The sequence below is a fragment of the Corvus kubaryi genome, unplaced genomic scaffold, assembly GCF_017639235.1.
Source record: "Corvus kubaryi isolate FWS band 111438036 unplaced genomic scaffold, C.kubaryi_AGA036_p1.0 71, whole genome shotgun sequence".
NCBI classification, from domain to species: domain Eukaryota; kingdom Metazoa; phylum Chordata; class Aves; order Passeriformes; family Corvidae; genus Corvus; species Corvus kubaryi.
In genome coordinates, this window is record NW_024582059.1 from 6,982,314 (window position 1) to 7,005,522 (window position 23,209).

Sequence of the window (23,209 nt, forward strand, 5' to 3'; positions counted from 1 at the left end):
TCCAGGAAATGTCCTTCACTTTTGGTCAGACGCAGCTTATTCTGCAGTTTGAGTGTTTTATGTGTATAACCAGATGAATTACTCAGTTCTAAAGTTTCATTAAAAAAAAAAGGCAAAACAAACAAAAACCCCCAGTGCAATCTCCAGCAATTTGTTCAGAACAGATCTGCTCTTTTGTTTGCATTTTTAGGAGAAATGTTTCTCTTGTGATTTCAACCAGTGAAGCAGGAATAAATCTCCTATGAAAAAAGATCTGTTTTTGTTGGACTTGGGGGAAATGTAAGGATTTTGCTTATTTTGAACAAATGTTTGTAATATACATTGCATAACAGGGTTTGAGACTGTACATAATGACCTGGGTGTTTACCTGTATTTACTTAATACATCACAGACTAACAGAACTGAAAGAAGGAAGGGCAAAACAATTTCAATGCTATATTTAACAGTGCTCTCAACATCCCTGTATTAGCATCTCCTTTCGTTAGTCCCACATCAACAGGACACCAAAATGTTCTTTCCTGAAGCAGGAAACAATGTGAAAGGCTGGAACTTCTCCATGTTGAAGCACCTCTGGGGCTTAGTGGAGGGAATATGGTAGCTTAACATTTTACAGCTCACGCACCTTCTAAAAAACAACAAAATCCCCTAAAAATGCTGCCTTACAGTTATGTGTTCCTCTGTTTGCACAAGTGATTAACGGTGCCTGCATTCCTCCATCCTGCTCTTCTCCCCCGGTGTCACCCTTCTTCCTTAACCAACCTTCCCTCCAGCCTGCTTTTTTCAGCTCCACATCCACCTTTCTCTCCAGTAGGCATTCCTGATGGCTGTGTGCATGCTCAGGATTTATCTTTCTGCTGGGTGTTTTCTGCAAGTGAGGGTAATGAGCTGGAGGTTTCATGGGCTCAGCCTCACCTTTCCTGCCAGAACCTGTCCCCAATCTTCCTGGTGTTCTGTGTGACCATGTGGAGCTCTCCCTCACCTCCTCAGTGTTTCGATTTTTCTTACACTTTTTTTCCTGGAAATGGATGGTTCACGGTGTCAGGGTTTTAAATACATTGTGTGGATGGATGGGAGGAAGGGCATTAAATTGTTGGGCTGGGAAGTGGTAACAGCACCATTTAAACTAGGTTTTTGATGCATACTGAGTGTTCAAAGTAATTGCCAAGAATTTCCTTTCCCTCATCTGTGTCTTTCTCCTGTTTCCCTCCGGTTCACTTGTGCTTAAAGATGTCCTCTGAAATGCTGGAATTGAATTGCTCTATCAAAATCTGTCATTCAGGAGATGATGTTCAACTAGTCTGCCACAAAAAAAAGAGAGATGCCATGGAGGCTGTGGTCCAGCTTTGTTAGATGGCATGCTTAATGGCATGTTAGCAGATTTTAAAAGCAATGAAAGAGAAGCTGGAGACCACACTTTTTCTGTTGTGAAGAGGCCTGTTCCCCCACATTTGTTGTTTCAAGACTTACATTCTTAGGCAGGTATTTGTCTTCCCCAAGCCTGTGGCATTCTCATGAAAGGATCCACGTACTTTTTTGGACACATCATCTGTGGCTAAAAGAGCAGTGTTTGGCGTAATTTGAGGTGAATCTATGGGTGAAATGATGTTCTTAGAGGAAAAAAAAAATTTTTTTTGTTAAAAGTGACTTCAAATTTTAGATGTCTCAATAAATTACCTTGGTGTTTATTTGTGCGTCAGATCCCTCAGAGAGACCTGAATTGTGTTTGGAGCGCGGGTGCAGGTGATGGGGGCACCCAGCGCGCTGGCTAGGAGGAGAAGGCCGGAGATCTGGCTGCACCCCTGCTGATTCAAGGTGGCTTCACAAAATGCACATAGAGGGCCAGCTCCTCACCTGTGGGAGCTGTCTCGAAGCTGGATGGAAGAGCACACGGGCGGAGGTAACGAAGGAGAAAGGGCAGTCCTCGTATGCATTCCATGGAGAAGATTCATCCTGCAGGGACCAGGCATGAAGAGCCGAAAATCTGAGGGGGTCCAGGGATTTTATAGTGAGGATCGGAAAGGCGGGGATAAGGGATACAGCCAATGAGATTAAGGGAAGGAGGCAGGGTTAAAGCTGAGGGAACCAATGGGATCAACACATGGGAGGGACTTAGGGAAGGAGCCAGTGGGGTGTTGAAGATTACAGAACTTTCTAGAACTGATGCATAATCAACTAGGGAAAATGAATATTCATAATCTGCATAAAACAGGGAGGGGAAAACATCAACCAATCCTATGAGAATGTGTAGATTACAGAACTGGGGGATTATGCGTTCATACCCGAACTGGGAGTGAGTGGTTGAATTTAGGTGCCTGACCCCCGTATTTGGTCTCGGCCGTGCCCTCAGGGGTCAGGGTGGCTGTAGCAACTTGCGCTGCCACACGCAGGGATGTGCAGTGGTGTTCTGCCAGCTTCTGCCAGCTTCCAGCTGCCTTTTAGAGATAGTAACTGGAGAAGTACACTTCTGATGTAGATGGGCCTCTTTCAAAGTAGTGATGCACTTTGAAGTGCATCCTAGTTGTTCGAGTGTCACGAGCAGAATGTTCTCTTGCCCGCTGCCATTATTCTAATCTGTCACCTTTTCCCTTGAGGGGAAAAAAAACCCAACCAAAAACAGTGGTAGTTCTCTTTCCACTAGTTCTGTTGTTGAAGAAACTCAGCTCTCAAGTTACGTTTTGGTACTGCTTTGGGGCCACTGATAAGTGGTGCGGACACCCTGGAGCTGGACAGTGGGCTGGGTGATGGGCACGGTGCCATAGGAATGTGGCTGTTATGCTTTTGGGGCCAGGCTGGAGCTTGAAGCAATTTGGCAGCTTTAGTGGGGTGCAAAGCAGAAGCTGGATGTCTTGTAATCATGGGACCATTCTGGTCAAGCAGTGTACAGGGATGCTCCAAAGTTATCTCCATGCTCAGGAGCCAGCTCAGAGCCTGCAGAGGTTGTTAACTGAGTCTTGGCTTCAGCCACCCAAGGTCCAGGCCGCCTTCTCCAGAAGGAATAAATGGCATCCCTGGGATACCCCTACTGCTACTCTCATAGGGCTTTTCCCATTTTTTGACAAGTAGAGGGTTGGGTAAAGAGCAAGACAGTGCATTTTTAAGAGCCAGTGCTGCAGCATGGCCTTGTTTACCTAGAGCAAATGAAATGCAGTCTCCTACATCCACAGCTGGATTTGCACCCAGCCGGTGCATTTGGTACCTACTGCAAAGAGCAAGAGTTGAGAAGAAGAGAGCTGATGCTGCTAGAGTTCCTCAGAAGGAGGGTTAGTAAGTCTTGGAGAGCTACTGCCAATATCATGAATTGGCAAAGAGAGGCACTCAACTTCTTGCTGTTCTCAGCACAGATTTTTCTGGTGAGAAAAGGTATTTCAGCAGTACCTGTAAGATGCTAGAAACTTAAGCAGTGGTGGGGTTCAAGGTCATACTGTAGTGCATAAACCACTGGCTTAACTTTTATTCTGCTCTTTATGCGTATGCATACAGTAAAAGGATCTGAGGCCCTTTAAGAAACGCGTCTTCCCCAAATGTCTGTGGCTTTTACTATAGTAGTAATTTTAATTTGTATGTGTTTACAACAGTACTCAGGCTTACCTTCTGGGTATGTCCCTGAGGCTGATTTTTGGAAGGGGAAGAAGGTGCTGGTTGCTGCAGTGTTTCTAGGAATGGAGCAAGAGCTGGCTGCTGCAGAGACAAGGTGGTTGGAAGGAGACTATCACTAGCAGCTCCTCAGGAATGCTACCTGGATATTCCGCCTGCTATAGTAGTGAGGGAGTTTTCTCCTTTCTGTGACTCTATGTTTTCATAAAAGTTGTGGGTTTTCATAATAATAAACATCATTTTTCCTGACTGGTACTAAATTATGGTGTCTGTTGCTTTAGAATATAACAACAGGATCATGTACACACTAAGAGATATTAAAGGTGTAATGTTACAGAACTGCATTTTCAAATTGGGAACCAATTGACTGTACTACAACAACTTATACAAAGCAGCTGGATAACCAATGAGACCACAGTCCATCTTTCCCTTCTTGGACTCCTCCTTGCTAGGATGCTTATTAGCATCATCCAGTAAAGATATGAAACTGGTTCTGGCTATTCAACATGCAGACTGCTTCTCGGGAAGCTTTTGACTGAGTAGCACTAGGTATGCAGATAAAATGAAGAGGTGCTGGGCTTCTTTTATACCACTGTCATTGGGACTTGCAGAGGACAAGTTTTAATTGAGAAAATGGTGAGGATATCCTGGAATTTCTATGTTACAGGGTATTGAGTAATGTTGAAATAAGCTAAAAACGTTCTAGAACTGATGGAAACTTCATTGTGAATTTTTGTAGGGCAAAGGAAAGATGATGAGGTATGTGCTTCATAGTATTTCTTACTCTCTTTTGCACAGAAGAAATGAGTTGGCTTTTGCATTAAAACCACAACTATACAGGCACTTCTTTTGATGTCGGCTTTTGCCCAAGCTGCTATTTACTCTTCTACCTCTGCATCTCTCAGGTGTGCTCATACCAGTGCTTGTATAGATGTTGGATTGGTGAGACTGGAGATCTGCTCCATGCTGACATAGTTTTCATTCCTCAGGATTCTTTCCAGTTGTTTTCCCTCTGTAGTTTACTGCACAGCCCCATAAACAGTTGTGTCAGCATGACTGGGGAGACCTTTGCAAGGAAGGGAGGCTCAGAATATAAAGAGTTAAGAGCCTGTAATGTATCTTCCTTCCCTGCAGATTGTAGCATCGTGCCCACTAAATATTAATCGTGGCTTCTTTTCCCTTCTTTTCAGCTTCTCAGCAAAGATGCCTCCAAATGGGAAGGCCTTACATTTTCACCCATCAGTTCTGCATTTTGGAATGCAGTGAGTATCTTACGTTATTGTTATTTTGGTTAATAATGAAGTGTGGAGGAACAGCTATAGTGGGCTCCATTTGGGTAAGAAGCATTAGCTGTGACCATGCCATCCTCTGAAAAATAGAGAACTAGTAAATAATTGCCACAGAGCTGGAAGTGCATTTCTTGCCTTGCAGTGTTTTGTAAAAATCAACATAGTTCTGAGAAGGAGGAAGAGCTAATAGGGGATATAATGTATTCTGGGTGTATATTTCAGGTGATTCTGCATGAATGTCAAATAATTGCTTCATGCTGGTTGTTCGTTTTTTGAAAGATTGCCTTTCTAGCGGGGGAATAGCTTGTTTCCTTTAAATTCTGAAAACAAAATCCAGAGAGTCCCAAGCAAAACATACTGGTAGAATAAATGAGATTTTTCTTAGTACTCTTTCAAGAAAACTTTAAAAATTGTTCTTAAGTGATAATCAGCCTTTGACCTACCAGTAATCAGAAAGAAACTCAGTCCCCTTGTGAGTTAAAGGAGTATTTCAGAGGGTGTACTGGAGGAATGCCTAAGCTGTTGGGGTTTAGGATGTACTAACTAAAGCAAAAGCCTTAAGAGAATTATGGCTTTAGCTGACGAAACAATCAGTTGTTTAAACCTTTTTATTCAAAACTTTGTGCTTTGTAAGGGTTATTTTTTCTTTTGACTCCTAGTTACTCCAATGAGTTTTGGCTAAGTGTAGCCCACATCCCAGTGTTACGGGAAAGACAAAATTTGTTTGACATGTTTCCAAAGATTAATTACAACTAAATAATTGTTGCAGATCAACATTTTTTAAACTGATATGTGTTGCTTCTTTCATGCATTGCCTGTGTTTATAAAGTGAATAATTTATTTAACTTTATTTTCCCCCTGCTTTAGGTTACTGGGTTTACCCAGAGCTAAAATGCTACATGCCTACAACCCTAGTAGAGATAGAGATGTTGTAGTCAATTCAGTGTTTACAGCTACTAGACAGTTTCATGTGTCTCCTGCTCATAGCCGGGTGAGTGCTGATGTACTTTTGGAAACTATGTAATGGCCGAGTGCCAAGCCTTCGTGCTTGCTTTGGCATAAGCTCTTCATTCTGTGCTTTTGTGCTTTTTTGTAGGACCTCCAACTCTTTTTCTGTTTTGCTAGTGGTTTTTTTGTTCACTTCTACTTAGACTTGTTTGGGAGAGGACATCCAAAACCTGCAGTAGGAAATGTGTTTGACAGTAACAGAAGAAGAGAAGAATTTTTCAATGTTAGAGGCTGTTTAAATCTCATTCTGCTCTAAAGCAGCATTATGCAGTAATCCACAGGCATGTGGGTGTTTTACAGCCACGAATTTTCAGTCTTTTGAGTGGCCTTGCATATTTGTCAGAAAAACCTGCAGTGAAATGTTTTATGTATTTTGTATTGCAATTATGGGCATAATTGCCTTTATGATCTAAGACCATTATTTTAACTCTGATTTTTTTTAACAATGTATAACAATATAATGCATGTTAAGAATGAATTGCTGTGATCTCAGTTGGATGAAGCTCAGTTTTTATCCTCCACTGATGTGCAAAGGGGTTTTATTATGTTTTCATCTGATTTTTGCTTTTACTGTAGCTGGATGGGCATAACTGTGCAGACATAAACATCATTGTTCCTCCAGCCAAACTATCTGGTTACTAACAGTGTTGCCTAAGTTCAGCTTTGACTGATTTGCTTGTGTATCACAGGAGTATTGATTCACTTTGCTATAGCCATCTGCCTCTGTGTGGGGGAAGTGTTTTTGGGCATGCAGAGGCTGGCAGTGCTGCATGGTTAAGATCTTATGCAAAAAGAAGCCTTGACTGATGAGGCCCCATGCTAGCTGAGAAACTCCAGCCATAACTTGGCAAGCTGCTGTGTGATTTTGGTTCTTGTCTGTAGTAAGAGTTGAGAGTGCACAGATGAAACTTCTCAGCGCTGAGGTTCTGCTTAGTGGGATCTACAGACAGGGATGTACATGTGGAAGTGTCCTCTGGGCCCTGTGACTGAATGGTGAGTGTGTGCTCCCTGGCACCAAGCAAGCAAGCTTCTTTGTGGTCTCTGCAGGTGATTCCAGCGATGGGAAAGATGTCTTTCAGAGTACTCTTCCTGCCAACGGAAGAAGGCAGTATTGAAAGCTCATTATTTATAAATACCTCATCTCATGGAGTACTTTCATATCAGGTAACTACTCTTGTTTTTCATATCAGGGAACTGCTCTTATTTTTAGCTTGGGTTTTGGATTTACTTGCGTTTTAAAAAGTGATTTTCATAATTTTAGAGACTTTTAAAGTTCATTGAATTCCTGATACAGATCAGGTGGGGTAGTGTTAACAATTCATCCCTTTTACCAGATCGTTCTAGTGTCATGATCACATACATGTATATCATTAAAATTACTGCTCTTAGTGGTAGTAAAACCAAGTTCATTTGTATGTGTGTACTTAAAAGATCACGATCTGATCGTTTCATATATTAGTGCAGTCTAGACTGCACTGTGCTGGAATGCATTTATTGGGAAAAACCCATTAGGAAATATTTTAGGTGGCTTTCAGCTGCTCTGCAGGATTTTATGTAAACACATTGGGGATGTAGCACAGGGTCAGAGGTTTAGGCCTTTAAAGCATGAAAGTCAAAATAATGGTTGTGCATTAAGACTGTCTGTTTTCTGACTAACTGGTGAATTCAAGCAGGTCTACCTTTTTAAAAATTTTATAAGGAGCACTATGTACTCCAAATTCTTGTTAATTTGGCAAAGAAAAGTCGTAATCCTGAATTTTGTGATTTAAAAAGAGTGTCAGCTTTAATCAATCATCAAACTATTTAATTCCTGTACTTTGTTACTGTGCTGGAAAACAAAGCTCCTTACATAGAAGCTTAGGTAAGTTCAGTTGAAATACACGGGGTTTTAATACAAATGTTGCATTTATCTAGTATTTATTAGCGGTAATGCCACATTTGGCAGTAACATTTCTTCAAGGATGAGGAAAAAGTGCATTATAGGGTGGTTGACCTTTTCTTTTTGACATCTCTCCCCTCCCTGTGCTCACTCCTGACCCCTTCATTTATTGCCCAGTCAGCTCAGCCTTTTATCAACAAGTTGCAGGGAAGCAGTTGTCAGTTTCACCTCAAAATTGGTTTGTTTCCTGTTGGACTGCTGCAAAAGTCAGTAGCAGACTGGTTTTCATGTACATTTTCACCAGCCACCTGAGACAGAGGAAGTAGCTGCCCATGTTTTCAGCTCGCATTAGGTTTAAGAGTTTCAAAAGGAGGCATGACTTGAGTGTTTGTTGCACAGTTACAGTGCTCTTGAGAGCCCCAAAGCCTTGAAGCTTTTGATGTTTCTAATGCATTTATGCAAGAGTGTGTACAGAAGAATCACCCAAATGGAGACGAGGTACCATTATAGTAAAATGTACTTTATAAATACCTGCATTAAAAGCAAATGGCATATTCCCTTTGTTCTGGTATTTTCTGTCTGTAGTCAAAGATCTTCAGTGAACGTAGAATGCATTTTATTGTCCTCTTAATTAAAAAGATGTGGATTTTTCCTATTAAAAAATAATAAATCTTTGCATACAAGTGAAAAGCCCCAGGTAATTTTTCTTAGCCTCTAATGATCCCCTGCCTCCTTGATACCTCCTGGTTCCACAACCCCCAGTTATTGTCATAAACTCATCTTGGTGGAGCAAAATATAAATGCAGTAGAACCATCCAAATTACAAATCTTATAGTGTTCTGAAAATTGCAGTCTTTAAAAACCAAAATAATGAGAAAATATTTTACTCAGTTTTTAAGGCAAAGCCATTGAATTCAGTATTCAATGGGACTAGTAACAGTTTTCTCAGAAATTACTGCACTCCCAAATGGTGATACGTGTATTGTAATTGCCTGAAGAATAGTAGGAGAATTTAGATACTTTCTTTTTAAGATCACCTGATGCTCTGCTGGTGAGTGCTTTGTTTTGTTTTTGTAATAGTGCCTGAATGAGTGACAATTCTAAAGTGCTATTTATGTGTATGATTACTTTCTACATTGCAACTTTATTGTCCTTCAAAAGAATCTGACGTGAAAAACTGATCTGTTTCTTGGGAAGATTGTTGTTATTAGCAAAATAGTTTTGGAAGTTGCTGGTATAAATTCTAGGTGTTGATGTAATGACCTTGTTTTTTTAATACCAGGTTTTTGGAACAGGAACTCTGATGTCTTCTCCAGAAGAGCCTAAAGTGCAGCTAGCAAATGCCTACTTACTGCTTCCACACATTCAAAACATCCAGGCATCACACACACTGGTACAGTATACATTTCAAGGGGATGAAACCTAAATCTGCTTAACCACAAAAGATTTTTGACCTCAGGTTGTTGGGATGCAAGCAAGGAACATTAGCAAAAAATCCAAGTACCAGTGACTGCAGGAGAAAGATTGCAAGATACAGGGTTACTGTGATCAGCTGCTTTTATGAGACAGTCTTTGGCATTTAAACTATTCACACTTGTTCTTCTTTGTGCTCCTGTGGTGGGGTGCCCTTTAAATTGTGCTGGCAAAACTATTTGTGTGGCCCTGCTCTGACTGAACTGGGGAATTGGTCTGTCCTTAACAAAAAAATAAACTTCATACCATAAAATTGAGAAGGGCAGGAAGTTGTATTGGTTTGTTCTGTTTTTTACTTCTGGCCAGTTCCCCATGTGAGTTCACAGCAGGGCTGCACCAACAGTTTGTCGTAGTTAAACAGCATGACGTGCTGCATGGATGAGAATGGGAGCTGGGAATCAGGCTGCAGCAATCCCTCCTGCCCCTATCAGTGCTGAAGATACCAGCTTTGCTTACCTCATCTTGACAAGGAGCTCTGGAGAACAAAGCAAGCTGAATTTATGAGGCATAAATACTTGAGTTGAAAGAAGCTTTAATGATTTCTGTCATTTGGTTGCACTTGCAGGTATTTTCGTAGTCTTCCAGTCCATACAGAGCCTTTCAAGTGAATAACTAATTTGAAAAATTGATCGTTCAGATTTTCTGTTGTATTATACACAGACACTGTTTTTCTAAAAACATACTTAGAATATCTTAGCATGTAACAAAATTTAATACTTCATCTAAATGTAAGCTGTGTTCATTGCCTTTGTGATGCTTTCTGTTCTACCTGAGAAAAATTGCCAGCACATACTGTATTTTTCAGTCTGCTATGTATATGTTAGGTCAATCTTACCTCTATGCAAGGGTAGTGCACAGTTTCCTTCTCTCCCTTTCTTTTCTTCCATGCCAGTCTCTTCCTTTTAGTCACATCGTTGTGTTTGCTTGTGGATGTGCAAAGACAGAGTCTTGGAAAGGAAGCAAAAATCTTAAGGTTTTGTAATTTGGGGTGCTAGAGGTAGAACTGAGAAGGGGTTTTTTATGCTGTTTATGTGTGCATCTTCACATAGCTTCACATAGCTTCATATAGCTTCATGGGTTGTTGTCAGGTAGTGTCTGAAAGTTGTATACATGCTTTTTCACAGTTCAGTCTGAATTCCTGAGTAGCGAAGCTTTGGGGAACATCTGACATTTTCCTTACTGTAGAGTGACAAACATTATCCTATGCTTTATCTGCATGGAGTACAAGTTTGAGGTCGTGTTTAGCAGTGCAGCATGGTACCACCTGGCACTGGCCTCATTGTAGGACATGAGGTGGGAGAGAGTGTTGACTCAGTTCTCCAATCTCTGGGTGTAATTTTTCTGTGCTGTGCTGTACTTGAGGAAACACTCTTCACTGCATGTTATCATTTTGGGCAGAAATGCTGCAGCAGTCGGATGGGCTCCTCAGCTGTTGAAGATGAAAGACAAGATCTAAATACTGGAGAGGAGTTTATGGTTTGAGTTCGGGTTCCTTTTAGAAGAATGTTTCTCTACAGCTAGCTGTTCTCTCCAGAAGTGCCTTCTTTTTAATTCACCTTCCTTATATTCTGATGCAGATCCCTTAAAAAAATGGTATCATTCTGCTTTGTCCAGTTTCTATTTTAAGTTCAGAAAAGGTAGAAGGAAGAGAGGTTGGTGAGGTCTGAGTGAGTAAATACACATGGGCGAACTGGAGGATACATAACTATTACACATAGAATGGAGGCTTGTAGTGAAAAAGCATTTAAAACAAACCAGTCATACTCACTTAGCTGTGCACATTTCTTTTCCCCTGTTTATTTTTAGCTGACAAAAAATACCAGGGTAAATTCAGGATAGCATAAGCCTCTTTTGCACATCCCTTTTCACCTCGGGATGATTGAGTTCTAACCTTGGGTGATAGTGTCTAGTTTGATTACACTGAAGGTGTCCTTACCTCTGAAGTCCCCTGATAACTGCTTGGAAACCTCAGACAGAGAGCTGCATGCTGTGTGTCTGGTTTTTTGCCTAAGTTGTCCCCTATTCTAAAGGTGGTTGTGTTTAAATTGTTCACTAATACTGACATCCTTGGTCAACAAGGCCAGAAAAGTTTTGACATCATTAGTCCCATCATGTGCTAGGTAAAGTGACTTACCAGAATTGCTGGAGGCCTTGGTACCCCTAATACAAGCTACTTTGATGATTGGAAACCTACACCTGAGTTCTAATTTAAGTTGCTTTGTGGCCAGTTTATATATTAAGATGCACATTTAATTTATGTAACTCTTCCTGCTTCTGACACTTAGAAGCATTTGTAGCTGGCACCAGAACTTTCAGCTTTCACTTCGCCAAGCTGAACAATCCATGCTCTGCAGTGTCTTTAGTAATGGGCTGTCCCTTTTGCCACCGAATTGACCACCCCTTTTATAGCTTCTTCAATTTGTAAAAACTTGTTTTGAAGGTCAAGGCCAGAACTGTAAATAGGGATATGGGTAAAATTGTGCCACTGTAGGGTTATTTGTGTTGGAAATGTAACATAAACCTGGGGATTATAGATGGAAATTTACCTCTACAGTACTGTTTCCATTGGAAATGCAATATGCAACAGGTTTATATTTGAATTTTTTGTGGAAAATGAACATCCATGGATTTCGTGCATTGTTTTTATCTTTTAGTGGGCAAAGCACAAAGGCCTTTTTTTTTCTCCTTCATTCCCCCACATTTTTAAGCAGAAACTCTTGTGCTTAATAAGAAAGCAGAAAGAAAAGGCAAATGTGCCTTTTTTACTGTTGAATTTCTCCATCTTTCTGTTGCCCTTTTCAAAGTTTCAGCATTTGAAGGGTTTGGGATTGGCCTGTGGTCCTGGATCCCAGGATTCCTGGGCTCATGGCTCACTCATTGGGAGGAAAGAAGAGCTGTGTCCCACACTGTGAGTTCGTGGTACGTCCACGTGGCCATTCAGCAGTGGCTAGTTATCACTAAGCCGTAACAGATGGTGGAGCCCATATAGGTCGTCGTTGTTTACCCAGCTTCTGGGTGTAGTCTTCGCTATAGTTGCCTGGTTTTTTGGCATTGTTTAGTATTTGGACAGCACTAACAGGGCAGCTACATCACTGCCTCTCTGTGTTCAGGATGGTGGAAATGTCAGTGGAGGAGTGGCATGCAGGGTGGAGGGTCTTATCGTAGGAGACACAGATACCGCTTTGCTGACTTCCCAGAGGAGTTCAAAGTTTATGAACTGACGACTTGGGAAATACTGCAAGTACTGACAGGAATGTAACACTCCTTAAGCCATGTTTTGCTTTGTCCAAGTGCGGTGCTTGGGCGTGGAGAGGGAAGAAAGGATGACAGTAGGGCTTTCTTGGTGTGCTATCCTGATAACTGCCTGCAAAAAACTGATGGAACTCTGCTGAATCATTATTACAGGGACAGCTTATTAACATCATTCCGAGCGGAAATACCACTTTAGGGCCAAGGACTGTCCAGGACAGGAACTTTGAGGGATCAGCCTACAGGAAGAAGAGGAGGATTGTTCAGTGTTGTTCTTTTTTAATGATACTGTAGCTAAACTCCAGAAAGTGATTTGAACTCTACAGTCCTGGTAATGATGCGAGAATATATCTGAAAATCTTTTAGAGAGCTGTGTGTTACTGAGACCTCATTGATGGTTGAATTGTTTTCTAAATAATTGCCAACACTGCTGTCCCCCAGCGAGAATCCTAGCCCTTTGTCAGGAGTGGGACTCCTTGGAGATGGATAGTTCAGGTTTTTAGGGTTTTATTGAAAGAGGCCTCTATTTCTTTAAAATTTAAACTTGAGAACTTACCAAACTGCCAAGAATTTATGTTGCTTCTATCAATTGTCTTTGTTCAGTTCATAGAGGATTTGTGGGTGCTGAGTGTGTGTGTATATTCAAATATGTATACCTAATACAAAATAGTTGCACCAGGTGTAATTAAGTGGCAATAGTTGTAATGCTTTGCGGAGTTCTTGCTCAGTTTTCCCTGCTGTGCCTCTCCTTTTCAATTTGCCTGTGGTACAAATATTTGCTGCATAACTCAGCTCTCTGCTCTCATTCATTAGCAGTGATATTTACAGTATAAATGGAGTGCTTGCACTGCTGGGAGAGATAGTCCTGGATTTGTCTGATTGGAAACTCTGCTTCTGACAGTGTTTTCTTCTCAGATGCATTATCTCCTCTTTAGGGTTAACTCAGAGCCATCCTGCCAGTCCTGTAAGATATTAGGCACGACAGTTATGCATTATTGTCTGCCTTAGAGAAATGCAAACCCGTTTCCTTTTCTGAAGATAGCCTCACAAGGAAATAAAAATTTCCCCTAGAAAGCAGATGAACATCAAATACAGCCCCAGTAGCACTTTTCCCCCCCACCCTGTGCATTAGAAGCTTCAATTTTAAGGTGACAGCAGTTCCTATGTTAGATCTATGCCAGGTCAAGAAAAACAAAGGCTGGAAAAAATACGATGTAGCTGATATTTTTAACAGAGATGTGGGTTCTTAAATGACTTCAAACTACAGTGGCATTGAATAAGGGCTAACAAATCCTTATTTAGGACCATGAAAGCAGTAGTGTTCTTCCAAGAAGTGCTGAGAAGGCAAGTCTAAGCATCAGGTTTTATCTGATCAGAAAATGACCCCCAAAGTTGTAAATCTTACTGCCTTGTTAAAACTCCACCAGCAGCCATGCTGTGAGGGGGTTAGGAAATGATGCATGTTTTGAAATTAAATGGGGTTTTTTTTTCTGCTCTCACAATTTGGTAAGAACAAAAACATCTGTAAAAAAAGAAAGGAGTTTGCAGGGGTTTGAGTCCCCCAGAAAGCTGTGCTGGGGAAAGCATTTGGGTTGCCACCAACCACCTTTGCAGGGACTATATCGCCCTCTTGCGTGAAGCCTCAGTCATTTTGGTATGAAATCCTGTTGAGTCGGGAATGCAGATCTTGGCTTCCTTTTGGCAGTGCTTTTATAAAACTGAGCCCTGTGAAATGCCACACGTGTGCTAAATCTCTCTTTTCACGTGCCCCTGCCTGTCCCCTTTCTCCTGTCTTAGAGAGGTATGAAATAGGGTGTTAGATACCTTCAAAAGTTTCTTCACAATTTTGCTTTTCAGCATCAAATTATTGAAATTGTTTAAAGTCAGTTTAATCAACACCTTCAAAAACCTGAACCTGCAGATACCCTACTCAGATATTTCAGTATCGCAAGAGAAACAGAGGGCAGGGGTTCCACATCAGCCTCAAAATTAGCACGAAATTTGGCTGTAAGTAAGGCACTGATAGAGTGACAGGTCTGCCATTCTGATTCTGGCTTTTTTTTTTTTTTTAAATTTAATTTAGGATCACGATATACTGGCTGTGCAGTTTCTGCAAGTAATTTGGCAGTGCAGATTTCCAGATAGCTTTCATGAACTGTACTTGGCTTTGTTGGTGCTGTTGCCCCATTAGATTTATTAGTGCTTTACAAGCTGGCACAGTCAATGTCATCTTTTCTTTTCTTTTCCCATTCTAGTCAATAAAAAGGCAAAACAAGTATTTTCTGTCTGTCCATTTTGGCATGAAGCCTGTGTGTCAGACCATGTCCAAGAAGCATTATGTTCTTGGCCTAGATACTGTATTTCAATATCCAGTCAGCAAAGAAAATACACAGAAAACAAGGAAATAAGCTTTTATATTGCACACAAGGGTCTGTTGAATACAGATTTTTGGCATAAGAAAATTTGTAAGAGTTCTCATGCTGATGCTGTATAAATATTTAATAATCATGTGTAATAAGTTTTTGATGTTGATAAGTAGGTAGATATTGATGGAGTCCTGAGATTCAGAGTTTAATTGCTGGACTACTGTACAGAGTAATTGTAGTCATTAAAAAAATTCCTTACATTGCTGTGTTCTGTATATGAGGAAGCAGTCCTATTATCTTTATAAATTATGGTATGTGAATTAGATTTATATAACATTTGAAGCAATGTGTTTGATGTTTTCATCACTTTTCTTTTCTTACAGACAGAAACTATGAATGCCAGTCTATTACGGGTTCATCTTGAGTGCAGTTTACCTAATGACACATATCAGCTAGTTAAGGTATGTTTTATTATTATTTTATATCTGTGTAAGTCTTCTATTTTAAACCGAGCTTAGAGGGACGCTTTCCAGAGCTCTAGAAATTTTAGCAACATTGCAGTTTTCAGTGTCTCAGTTTAAATGGGAATTGTGTTTTTATAAAACTGTGTCCTCTGATGTAAATTAAATGTCACACACATCACACTAAAATCTTTAGGAATAAAGGAGATGAAAAAAGATACCCACCATCCCATAAACCTCCCAAAAAACTAAGCCAAAACCAGTCCAACAGGCTAAGCATTCTGATAGGTAGGTGTTGTACTACTTAGATTAGATTTCTGTAATTTTTTTCTCCGGAAACTTTTCATGAGTGTCTGGTTCACAGTGAGAAGTGATCAGTGAGCTGGAGAGGCTGAAGCCTGGGCTGCCTGGGCTGTGTTCCTGGGGATGTGAGGGTGGCTGTGGTGCTGGACAGAGCTGCGGAGGGGCGAGTGTGTTAGCAGGGACTCCCCCTCCAAAAGCACTGAGCCTTCAGGACAGTAGGTTATCTCCTTGGCCTGGGCAGTGCCATCTGAGTCCTCTTCCCGTCTCTCCTCAAGCATCCTTACACAGTAGGTGGGTGCTGCTCACTGTGGGTGTGGTGTTGGGTCAGACACAGACCCGCGCTGTGGCCGGCGGCACCGCTTTCCCCAGGAGTGATGAGGCCCAGGCTCCAGAGCTGTATTCCTGTGTGTTGCACAGGGCAGCATTCCTGTGCTGCTTTGCTTCCACGTTTGGTTCTTGCAGTGCACAGTGCATTGAGGTGCTTGAGGTGCACCTGAGCGTTGGAGGCTGCATGGGGTGCAGCTGTCTGCCCTTTGATCTGACTTCCCAAGGGTGCACTGTGCCTGGGCTCCAGTCGCCATGGCAGCCTCCTCTCCTGCTCCTGGCAGCCATTTCAAGTGTTGAGAGTCTCTGGTGCTGTGTGAGCTGTGAGCTGGCATCCCATCCTCAGGCGCTTCCCACTCCTGCTGTACTTCCTTGCAGCACTTGAGATTAGCTGGAAGTGTTTTGCTGCAATTCTGAGAGCACTTCACGTGCCTGTTGTCTCCTCCTCCATCCTGAGCAAATTAGTCTTCTTGGTAGGGCATCGGAGCCTGAGTTTAGCGACCTTGTGGTTTGATGCAAGACCAATGTATGTTATTCACTGTTGATTGTCTAGTTCTGTTCTGCTTTGCTGGCTTTAATTTTTTTTGCCAAATGGTGTCTGTGTCTTTGTAGTTGCTATGACTTAGCTGTGTTAACAGCAGCCACTGCTTACAGATGGAAATAAGATCCTATTTGTATTTTTCTGAAGTATTCTAGCCAGACAACAGTGTTTTCTATTAAGAATTGTACATGTATGTTTGTTTTTTTAAAATTACTTCAGTGAGAAATGGAGACAAAAACACAGGATTTGGAAAAATTAACTATAAACAGACCAGTGAACATGAACTGTCTTCCTACCATTAAGACACATGCATCAGTCTGTTTATGGCACATTTTATTGAAGGCAGAGGATTTAACAAAGGAAACTGTTTTGCAGTCCCTGAGGTGAGACTGACTAAGACAGTTTATAAATTTGCATTCTCTCAAGGTTCAGTGTCTTTTTTAGTTGTTTTTGTCTTTGTTTTTGCTGTGCTCTCTGTACCTGCACTGTGTTTGGTTTCTGCTGAGATTTTAGCAAAGGTCCTAATTACTTCTGTTTTGCCAGCGCTTTGGTGCTGGAAACCTTGTCTGTTAGATAATACTTTTGATTAATTTCTCAGAGTACCTTAGTGTAGTGAACTTCTTCTGTTCTGTCCCCCATCACACACACACCATATCCCTTTGTCTCACTCCAGAGTTGCTGTTTTATGTCCAATGACCCAATGCTGCTAGAAATGAGCTTAACAGTAAGAGTGGAAAATGCCCAGCAAGATTTTGTGGAGCACAGACAATACTTACTGGAGAATCTTTTTGTAGTTTATGTAGCAATGGAAAGAACAAAGACCTCAGGTAAGTCTTAAATCTGCCTGTTAAGTGTAATACAGCTTGATTTTATACATAATTTGCAATTTGGTATCCTAAATTGAATTGAATTCAGTAACAGCTTAACTTCACAAGTAGGGGAAACAAAGTTCAGTTAAACACAGCGTGCAGGAAATTGTGTAGGGCAGAGTTATCATAAGCAGAGTTCTCTTCATAAAGGTAACAATTGTAAAGTTGTAAACTACATCTTTTTCATTCTTTAGTCCCCCGTGCTTATGCATCTGCTTAAATAGTAGGGAAAGATGACATGGTCCTTTGAATTCTACAACTGCATCTCTGGTTTCCCATTAATTAAATCAACCATTATGGGACTGTGAAGGCAGAATGGTTTATACAGTACTGGCGAGAGTGGCTGTTATGGAAAGTAGGGTAATGAGGTAATACAGATGTGCACATCATTTGTTCTTGTAAGCTAGAATTCCACAGGCAAAACAATCAACTCCTCGCAGTTTCTTTATGCTGCAAATCCTCTAAATCCAGGGGATTTAAAATTATTTATAGAGTCTTGCAGTCTATTAGAACAGCTTTTTTTAGACATTTTTGCCAGTTTTCCCTTCTGACTGGAGAAGAAGAAACTGCTTAAGAGTCAAGATTAAAATAATATTTTTTAACATACTTATTGAAAGAGTGTGATCTTTCTGTCTTTTGAGAAATGCATTTCAAAATCTAGTCACAAAACAATAGATACAATATACACAAGAAAATGTCCACAATATGTACTGCTTCCCTTGTGCCTGTTCTGTGATATTTCACAGAGCTGAAACTGAAATACCTGCTGCAAACCTAGTTTCCCTGCCAGTGAGATGCCAGGGCTTTGTTGAGTTGTGGATTTACATTTATTCTGATGCTGGTAGAAAATTGTTCCCATCTGTTCTGTCAAGGGCGCTCACTGTTAACACTTTTGATGGTTAAAGTACTAGAAATACGCTTTTAGGGCTGTTTTCTGTTAAATATAGTGCAGCTATAAGTCCTCTCTGTGCTAGAGGCTGGTCCTGTAAGCCTTTTGGATTTGCTGTTGGTGGGATGTTAGCACCTAGAGTGGGACAGCAGGTAGGCAGGGCTGCACAGGGGAACTCACCAGTTGGAAAGGCTGAAGAGCTTGTGCTTTAAGAGTATGTGCTTTAAGCAGCTGGGGGGTATGTGGAGCTCATAAGCAACACCTTGAACCTGCTTTTGGAAGCTGGCACTTGCAGTCTTGCTTTCAAGCAGCTGAGCAAAGCACATACATCATTAGAAATCATGGCTGGTCAGGTGGGAGAACGTCCTTTCATGTCAGCCTGCATACACTGATTTAATTCAAGCATGAGCAAGGACAAAAACACAAGTTATTCTGTCCTGCTGCTCTTCTTTTGGTCCTGTACATCTTCCTGCTGTCCTGTGGATGGAAACATAGCTTTGCCAGTGACCAAGGGTGGTTCCCCAACACAGCTGTACCGCCTTATCAGCAGGTGAGAGCTGTTACCCCTGTCTCCTGTTGCTTTAGGCAATAGTTTTCCACCTGCTGGGTGATAGGACCATTCCTGATTTGAGCCCAAAGCACTGAATCTGGCTTCACATTATCTCCTGGGAATGCTTGCATTTTAAAGCAGGTGAGGCAGGATCTTGTTCAGCTGTGTGTGATACAGAACAGTTTTTACTGGACCCTCTCCTGCTACTGATAGACTGGCCTGTAGAAAGTTACTTGCATCACCAGCCGTTCTTCTTCCCTTCAGCTGTTAAGTCCTGTCTCCCTGCCCCTAGGAAAGGGGGGAATTGTGCTCTAGATAGGATTTAGAGGATAATGAAGATTCCCTGTTAAAGCTTGCCTGCATCTTTGTGGCCAAAAATCTTGTTGAGTGGATTTTTCCTCCTCTCTCAAACGTTTGCCAGCTCAAGATGTAAATAGTTCTTCCTTTTAGCAAGGGTATCTGTCACACAAAGATGTTAAAATTTAAACTGGGATTGCTTCTCATATCTGACAAGAGAAGAAACGAGAGTGTTTCCGTCCTTGGTGAACTTACCTTGGTGTTCATTCTTTTGGACAGGTCATTCATCAGTAGATGTGTATATCATGCATTCTGGAAACAGCCTTGTGCATATACAGGTAATTGTGGGCTTTGGGAAGTCATAATTTAGGGTGTTGGATTTGATTGGGGAATTAGCTTTCTCTAATAGCAGATTGATTTTGCTGGTGGCAAATGTCACACTTCTAAATTTTTGAAGTGTGCCCAAATGTCTAATAGATCCTTGAGATGACATGTTGTAGTTCAGTGATGAATTTTTTTTTTTAAACATAAGAGCTGTTAGCTTGAATAAAAATTCATGTGTTGATTTAGAAGATATGAGAAAATGGCAGATGGTGGCTTGCAAATTTGACAAGAAGATAGACTAATACAGGAGCTGCAAAACTAATAGTGGTAGTACTGCCACAAAAATCATTTGTCTTGTCTTCATGCAGGAAATACGTCAGTTGTCACAAAAAGACTCATCACCTGTGGAATTTGAGCCAGTACTGCTATCCTCATCATCTACTAACTTCACAAAAGTTGCTTCTATTTCTTGTAAAGGTACAGGTTACATATATTTAGAGATCATATAATTAAACAGGATTTGATTGCTGAAAAAGGGGTAGTTTTTTTCACCAGAGACCCTGAAAGATCTCAAAATCAACTTGTCTGGACTTCACTGAGAAAGAGGATGAATTTTTTTGCTAGTTTTTTCCACCATTTTTATGTGTATGTGGTTCCTCTTATGCTGGTTGAAGGCTCTAAGCTATACGTGCTTGAAAAAGGGGGAAAAGACATTTGCTACAATGTTAGCTGATTTTACAATAAGCATAATTATTGAACATGCTTTTTCAACATCCTTTTATGTTTTTTTTCTGTTTCAAATATGTTTTCTAAAAGGCTATTGTGCTTGGGTGGTCATTTTCTATGACATTTCTTGGCAGGACCATTGAAGAGGTTTGCCTGAGAGCAGACGTGTTTGTGGAAGAGCAGAGATTGACATTTAAGCATTCCTGACTCCAGCCTGTTTCCTATTCTGGCCGCTAGACTGCAGTGTACAGACTTTAAACATTTATGAAACAGGCTGCTTTCATAATGACATTGAGACATGTTTTTCCTAGGGAAAACATGGGCGAATAAGAAGAAAGAAGGGACTATTATGTTCAGGGATTCTTTTTTTCAGAGCAGGTTTTCAGTTATTAAAAGGAGGCAGTGTGCTCTCATTAGTAAGAATGCTGTGCCAGTGACACGTGGTTAAAATTGGTCAGGTAGCTCTTCACAGCCTTATTGTGGGTGTATTTTTTGAAGGTGTTTAGCATTCATGAATATTTAAGGCAAGTTTTGAAATCTCTGAAAATCAGGACTCAAACAATTAGGTGCTTTACTCTGTGTGAGTATCGCACCAGCAAAGGTTCTCCTTTCTTGCAAATCTTCACATGAAATAATTTTAGATATGCTTCTGGATGATGTATTCCATGTGTCTGCTCTTTCCCAGCTGCATCCTGTGACAGTGAAAGTCTTTATTCTGACAACAAAGAGAACAATCTTTTGAAAGGCACTACAACACTCAAAGCCTGTCTTTTCTGTCCTGTGATGGAAGGGTAGGTTGACAGTGGGTTTTTGTTTGTCTGTTAACGTTCACTGATATTATAATGAAAATACTGTACCTTACTTCTAAGAGATGAAGGTAACTTCCTTTGTCAGTCTACAATTCCAAGGTCAGTGAAAAGGCTTCTTCCTATTGTTGCTGTGTCATTTGCCAAAATGGACCTGTCATGTTTCAAGCAATAGTTCTGTATTTTATCCCAAGAACAATTTCAGGAGCCAGTAAAAAGATATGCCTTAGCAGCTCATATTGTATACATGTTGATTAGTCTGTGGTAAAATTTCCAGCATCCTTGTTAATGCAACACAGAAGCTGGATAGTTTTAGAAAAAGTGTGAAGTCTTTTCTTTCTTCAGTCATCTTTTGCCAATTTCACCCAGCCTACTGTATTGCAAAGCAGTAGGCAATGTTGTACTATAGCATAACAAGAGGGTAGAAATTTTGCCTGCCTCTTTTACATGGTTCTTGTGAATTTTTACTCTCATATGTAATTATTCCCAAATAAAATTTTTGTTCTTCTCCATAAAAGCTTAGAAGAGCCTCATTATGCAAGAATGCTATGGTATCTTCTTTTGTATGGACCACTTATTATGTATTCAAGGACAATAGCAGGTGTATTTATATTTTTTCTCTATTTTCTTACAGGTATTTTGATGTAGATCCTTCTGCAGCATTGTTTCATATAGAGCCACACCATAACACTTCAGGATACTGGTCCATATGGTTTACAAATAATTTTTACTTCAGCATTGAATTGAATGAAGTCTTCATAGCCAGAGAAACAAAGAACATAGTAAAGGTGAGCTTTATTTCTTCTTTGTACAGTGTTTTGTATTTGATTTAAAGATACGGACCTTTGACATAGGAATAGGTTCTTTGAAGAACTTGGTGTTCTTAGAGCTGGTTGGAATCAGTTGAAAATAAAGGTATGTGTACATCTGTAACTATTAGGCTGCTGTCTCAAGAGGCATTATTCACTGTCCTGCTTAGTTTTGTATTGTTTTATTAACAACTGTTCTTTCCTTTGAGTTGCAGCTACAGATGCATCAAATTACAGATTATTGCTCTGTTCTCAGAATTGTTGCATGTGTGTTTGTGCTCTCTAGGATTCAGCATTTCTTTATAGTGGAAGTCTTTAGTGCATAGATGAGCTTTGAAGCTGATAATTTACTCGCACAACTGCTTGATTCAAATCAGGCAAATCTGGTTTATGAATAAGCACATAATGTAGGCATCTAAATGACTTTTAATATTTTGATATTGAGATTTGCATATATGCACTGTATGGGTTGGGTATAGGCACGTATCACCATTTAGTAACAGCAAAAGCACAAAGGGCAAGAACGTTTACATTCTTCAAGGTATCACCTGCACCAGTAAATGTACCAATTTTAATTCAGCTGTTGTTTGATTCTTTTTAGATTCTGAACTTTGCTGAACCTCTGACTCTACCTCCAGGCTGCTGGAATGTATTTTCTTTGAAGCTCAGTGTGAAAGACACTGTAACGAATGTGCTCTCTAGTATTTGTTTGTCCACAAATGTGGGAGTGATGTTTGAAATACCTCTGCAGATATATTCGACTGTGTCCAAGGTATTGTATTCAATTGTGTGTGTTGAATTGTTGTTAGGCACTGCAAACCCAACTACAGCAGAGTCTCTCTCAGGCCAGAAAATGTGTTCCTTAGTCCTGAAAGAAAGGCTCAGTACCAGACCACTCTGTTAAACCCTTCTGTAGCTTAAGAAGTTAAGTCCCCAGAGTTGAACAGCGATGGAATTATAGGTCTCTTGGCACTTAATTCTCTTAATTCAAGGCCTTAATTCTCTTATTTGACTCTATGAAATTATGCACTGAGAAACTGAAATTTGTTCTCTTGTCATATTTTTATTTTGTTTTTCCAGCAGGGAGATCTTAATTTTGAAGCAATTGCCCACTGTGATATTCAGTGCTACTTGGGAAAGTCTGATTCAGGTAGGCTCATCTTAGGCTTTTTTTTTGCATCTGACAGTAGTTTTATTGTAGAAAATTCATTTTATATAGCAGGACTTGTAATGAGAATCTTGAGATTGTTTATACAAGCACTTAGTTTTATGCTTTTTTAAAAACACCCTCTTTTCAGGGACCATGTAAATGGCTAAGGGTACTGACTACATGGTGCAGTATTTCAGACATCTAATTCCATAGCACGTGCCAAGCTGATGTTCTATCTTGAAACTTTTTTTTTTTTTTGAGTTTTAGTATTTAAGACTCTCCGATGAGTTCTCATGGGTGAT

At 40.5% G+C, this 23,209-nt stretch overlaps 1 protein-coding gene across 1 annotated transcript in view; it reads left to right on the forward strand.

The window, feature by feature from the left end:
* TMEM131L (transmembrane 131 like) overlaps positions 1-23,209 on the forward strand; it is an 83,684-nt gene that overhangs the window by 33,047 nt on the left and 27,428 nt on the right. Inside the window, exons 5-16 of the mRNA XM_042050037.1 lie at positions 4,785-4,856; positions 5,751-5,874; positions 6,939-7,055; positions 9,053-9,163; positions 15,242-15,319; positions 17,161-17,314; positions 19,372-19,430; positions 19,785-19,893; positions 20,828-20,933; positions 21,583-21,736; positions 22,359-22,529; positions 22,838-22,907. Coding sequence (XP_041905971.1) covers positions 4,785-4,856; positions 5,751-5,874; positions 6,939-7,055; positions 9,053-9,163; positions 15,242-15,319; positions 17,161-17,314; positions 19,372-19,430; positions 19,785-19,893; positions 20,828-20,933; positions 21,583-21,736; positions 22,359-22,529; positions 22,838-22,907 — 1,325 coding nt within the window. The remainder of the gene's footprint in view (positions 1-4,784; positions 4,857-5,750; positions 5,875-6,938; positions 7,056-9,052; positions 9,164-15,241; positions 15,320-17,160; positions 17,315-19,371; positions 19,431-19,784; positions 19,894-20,827; positions 20,934-21,582; positions 21,737-22,358; positions 22,530-22,837; positions 22,908-23,209) is intronic.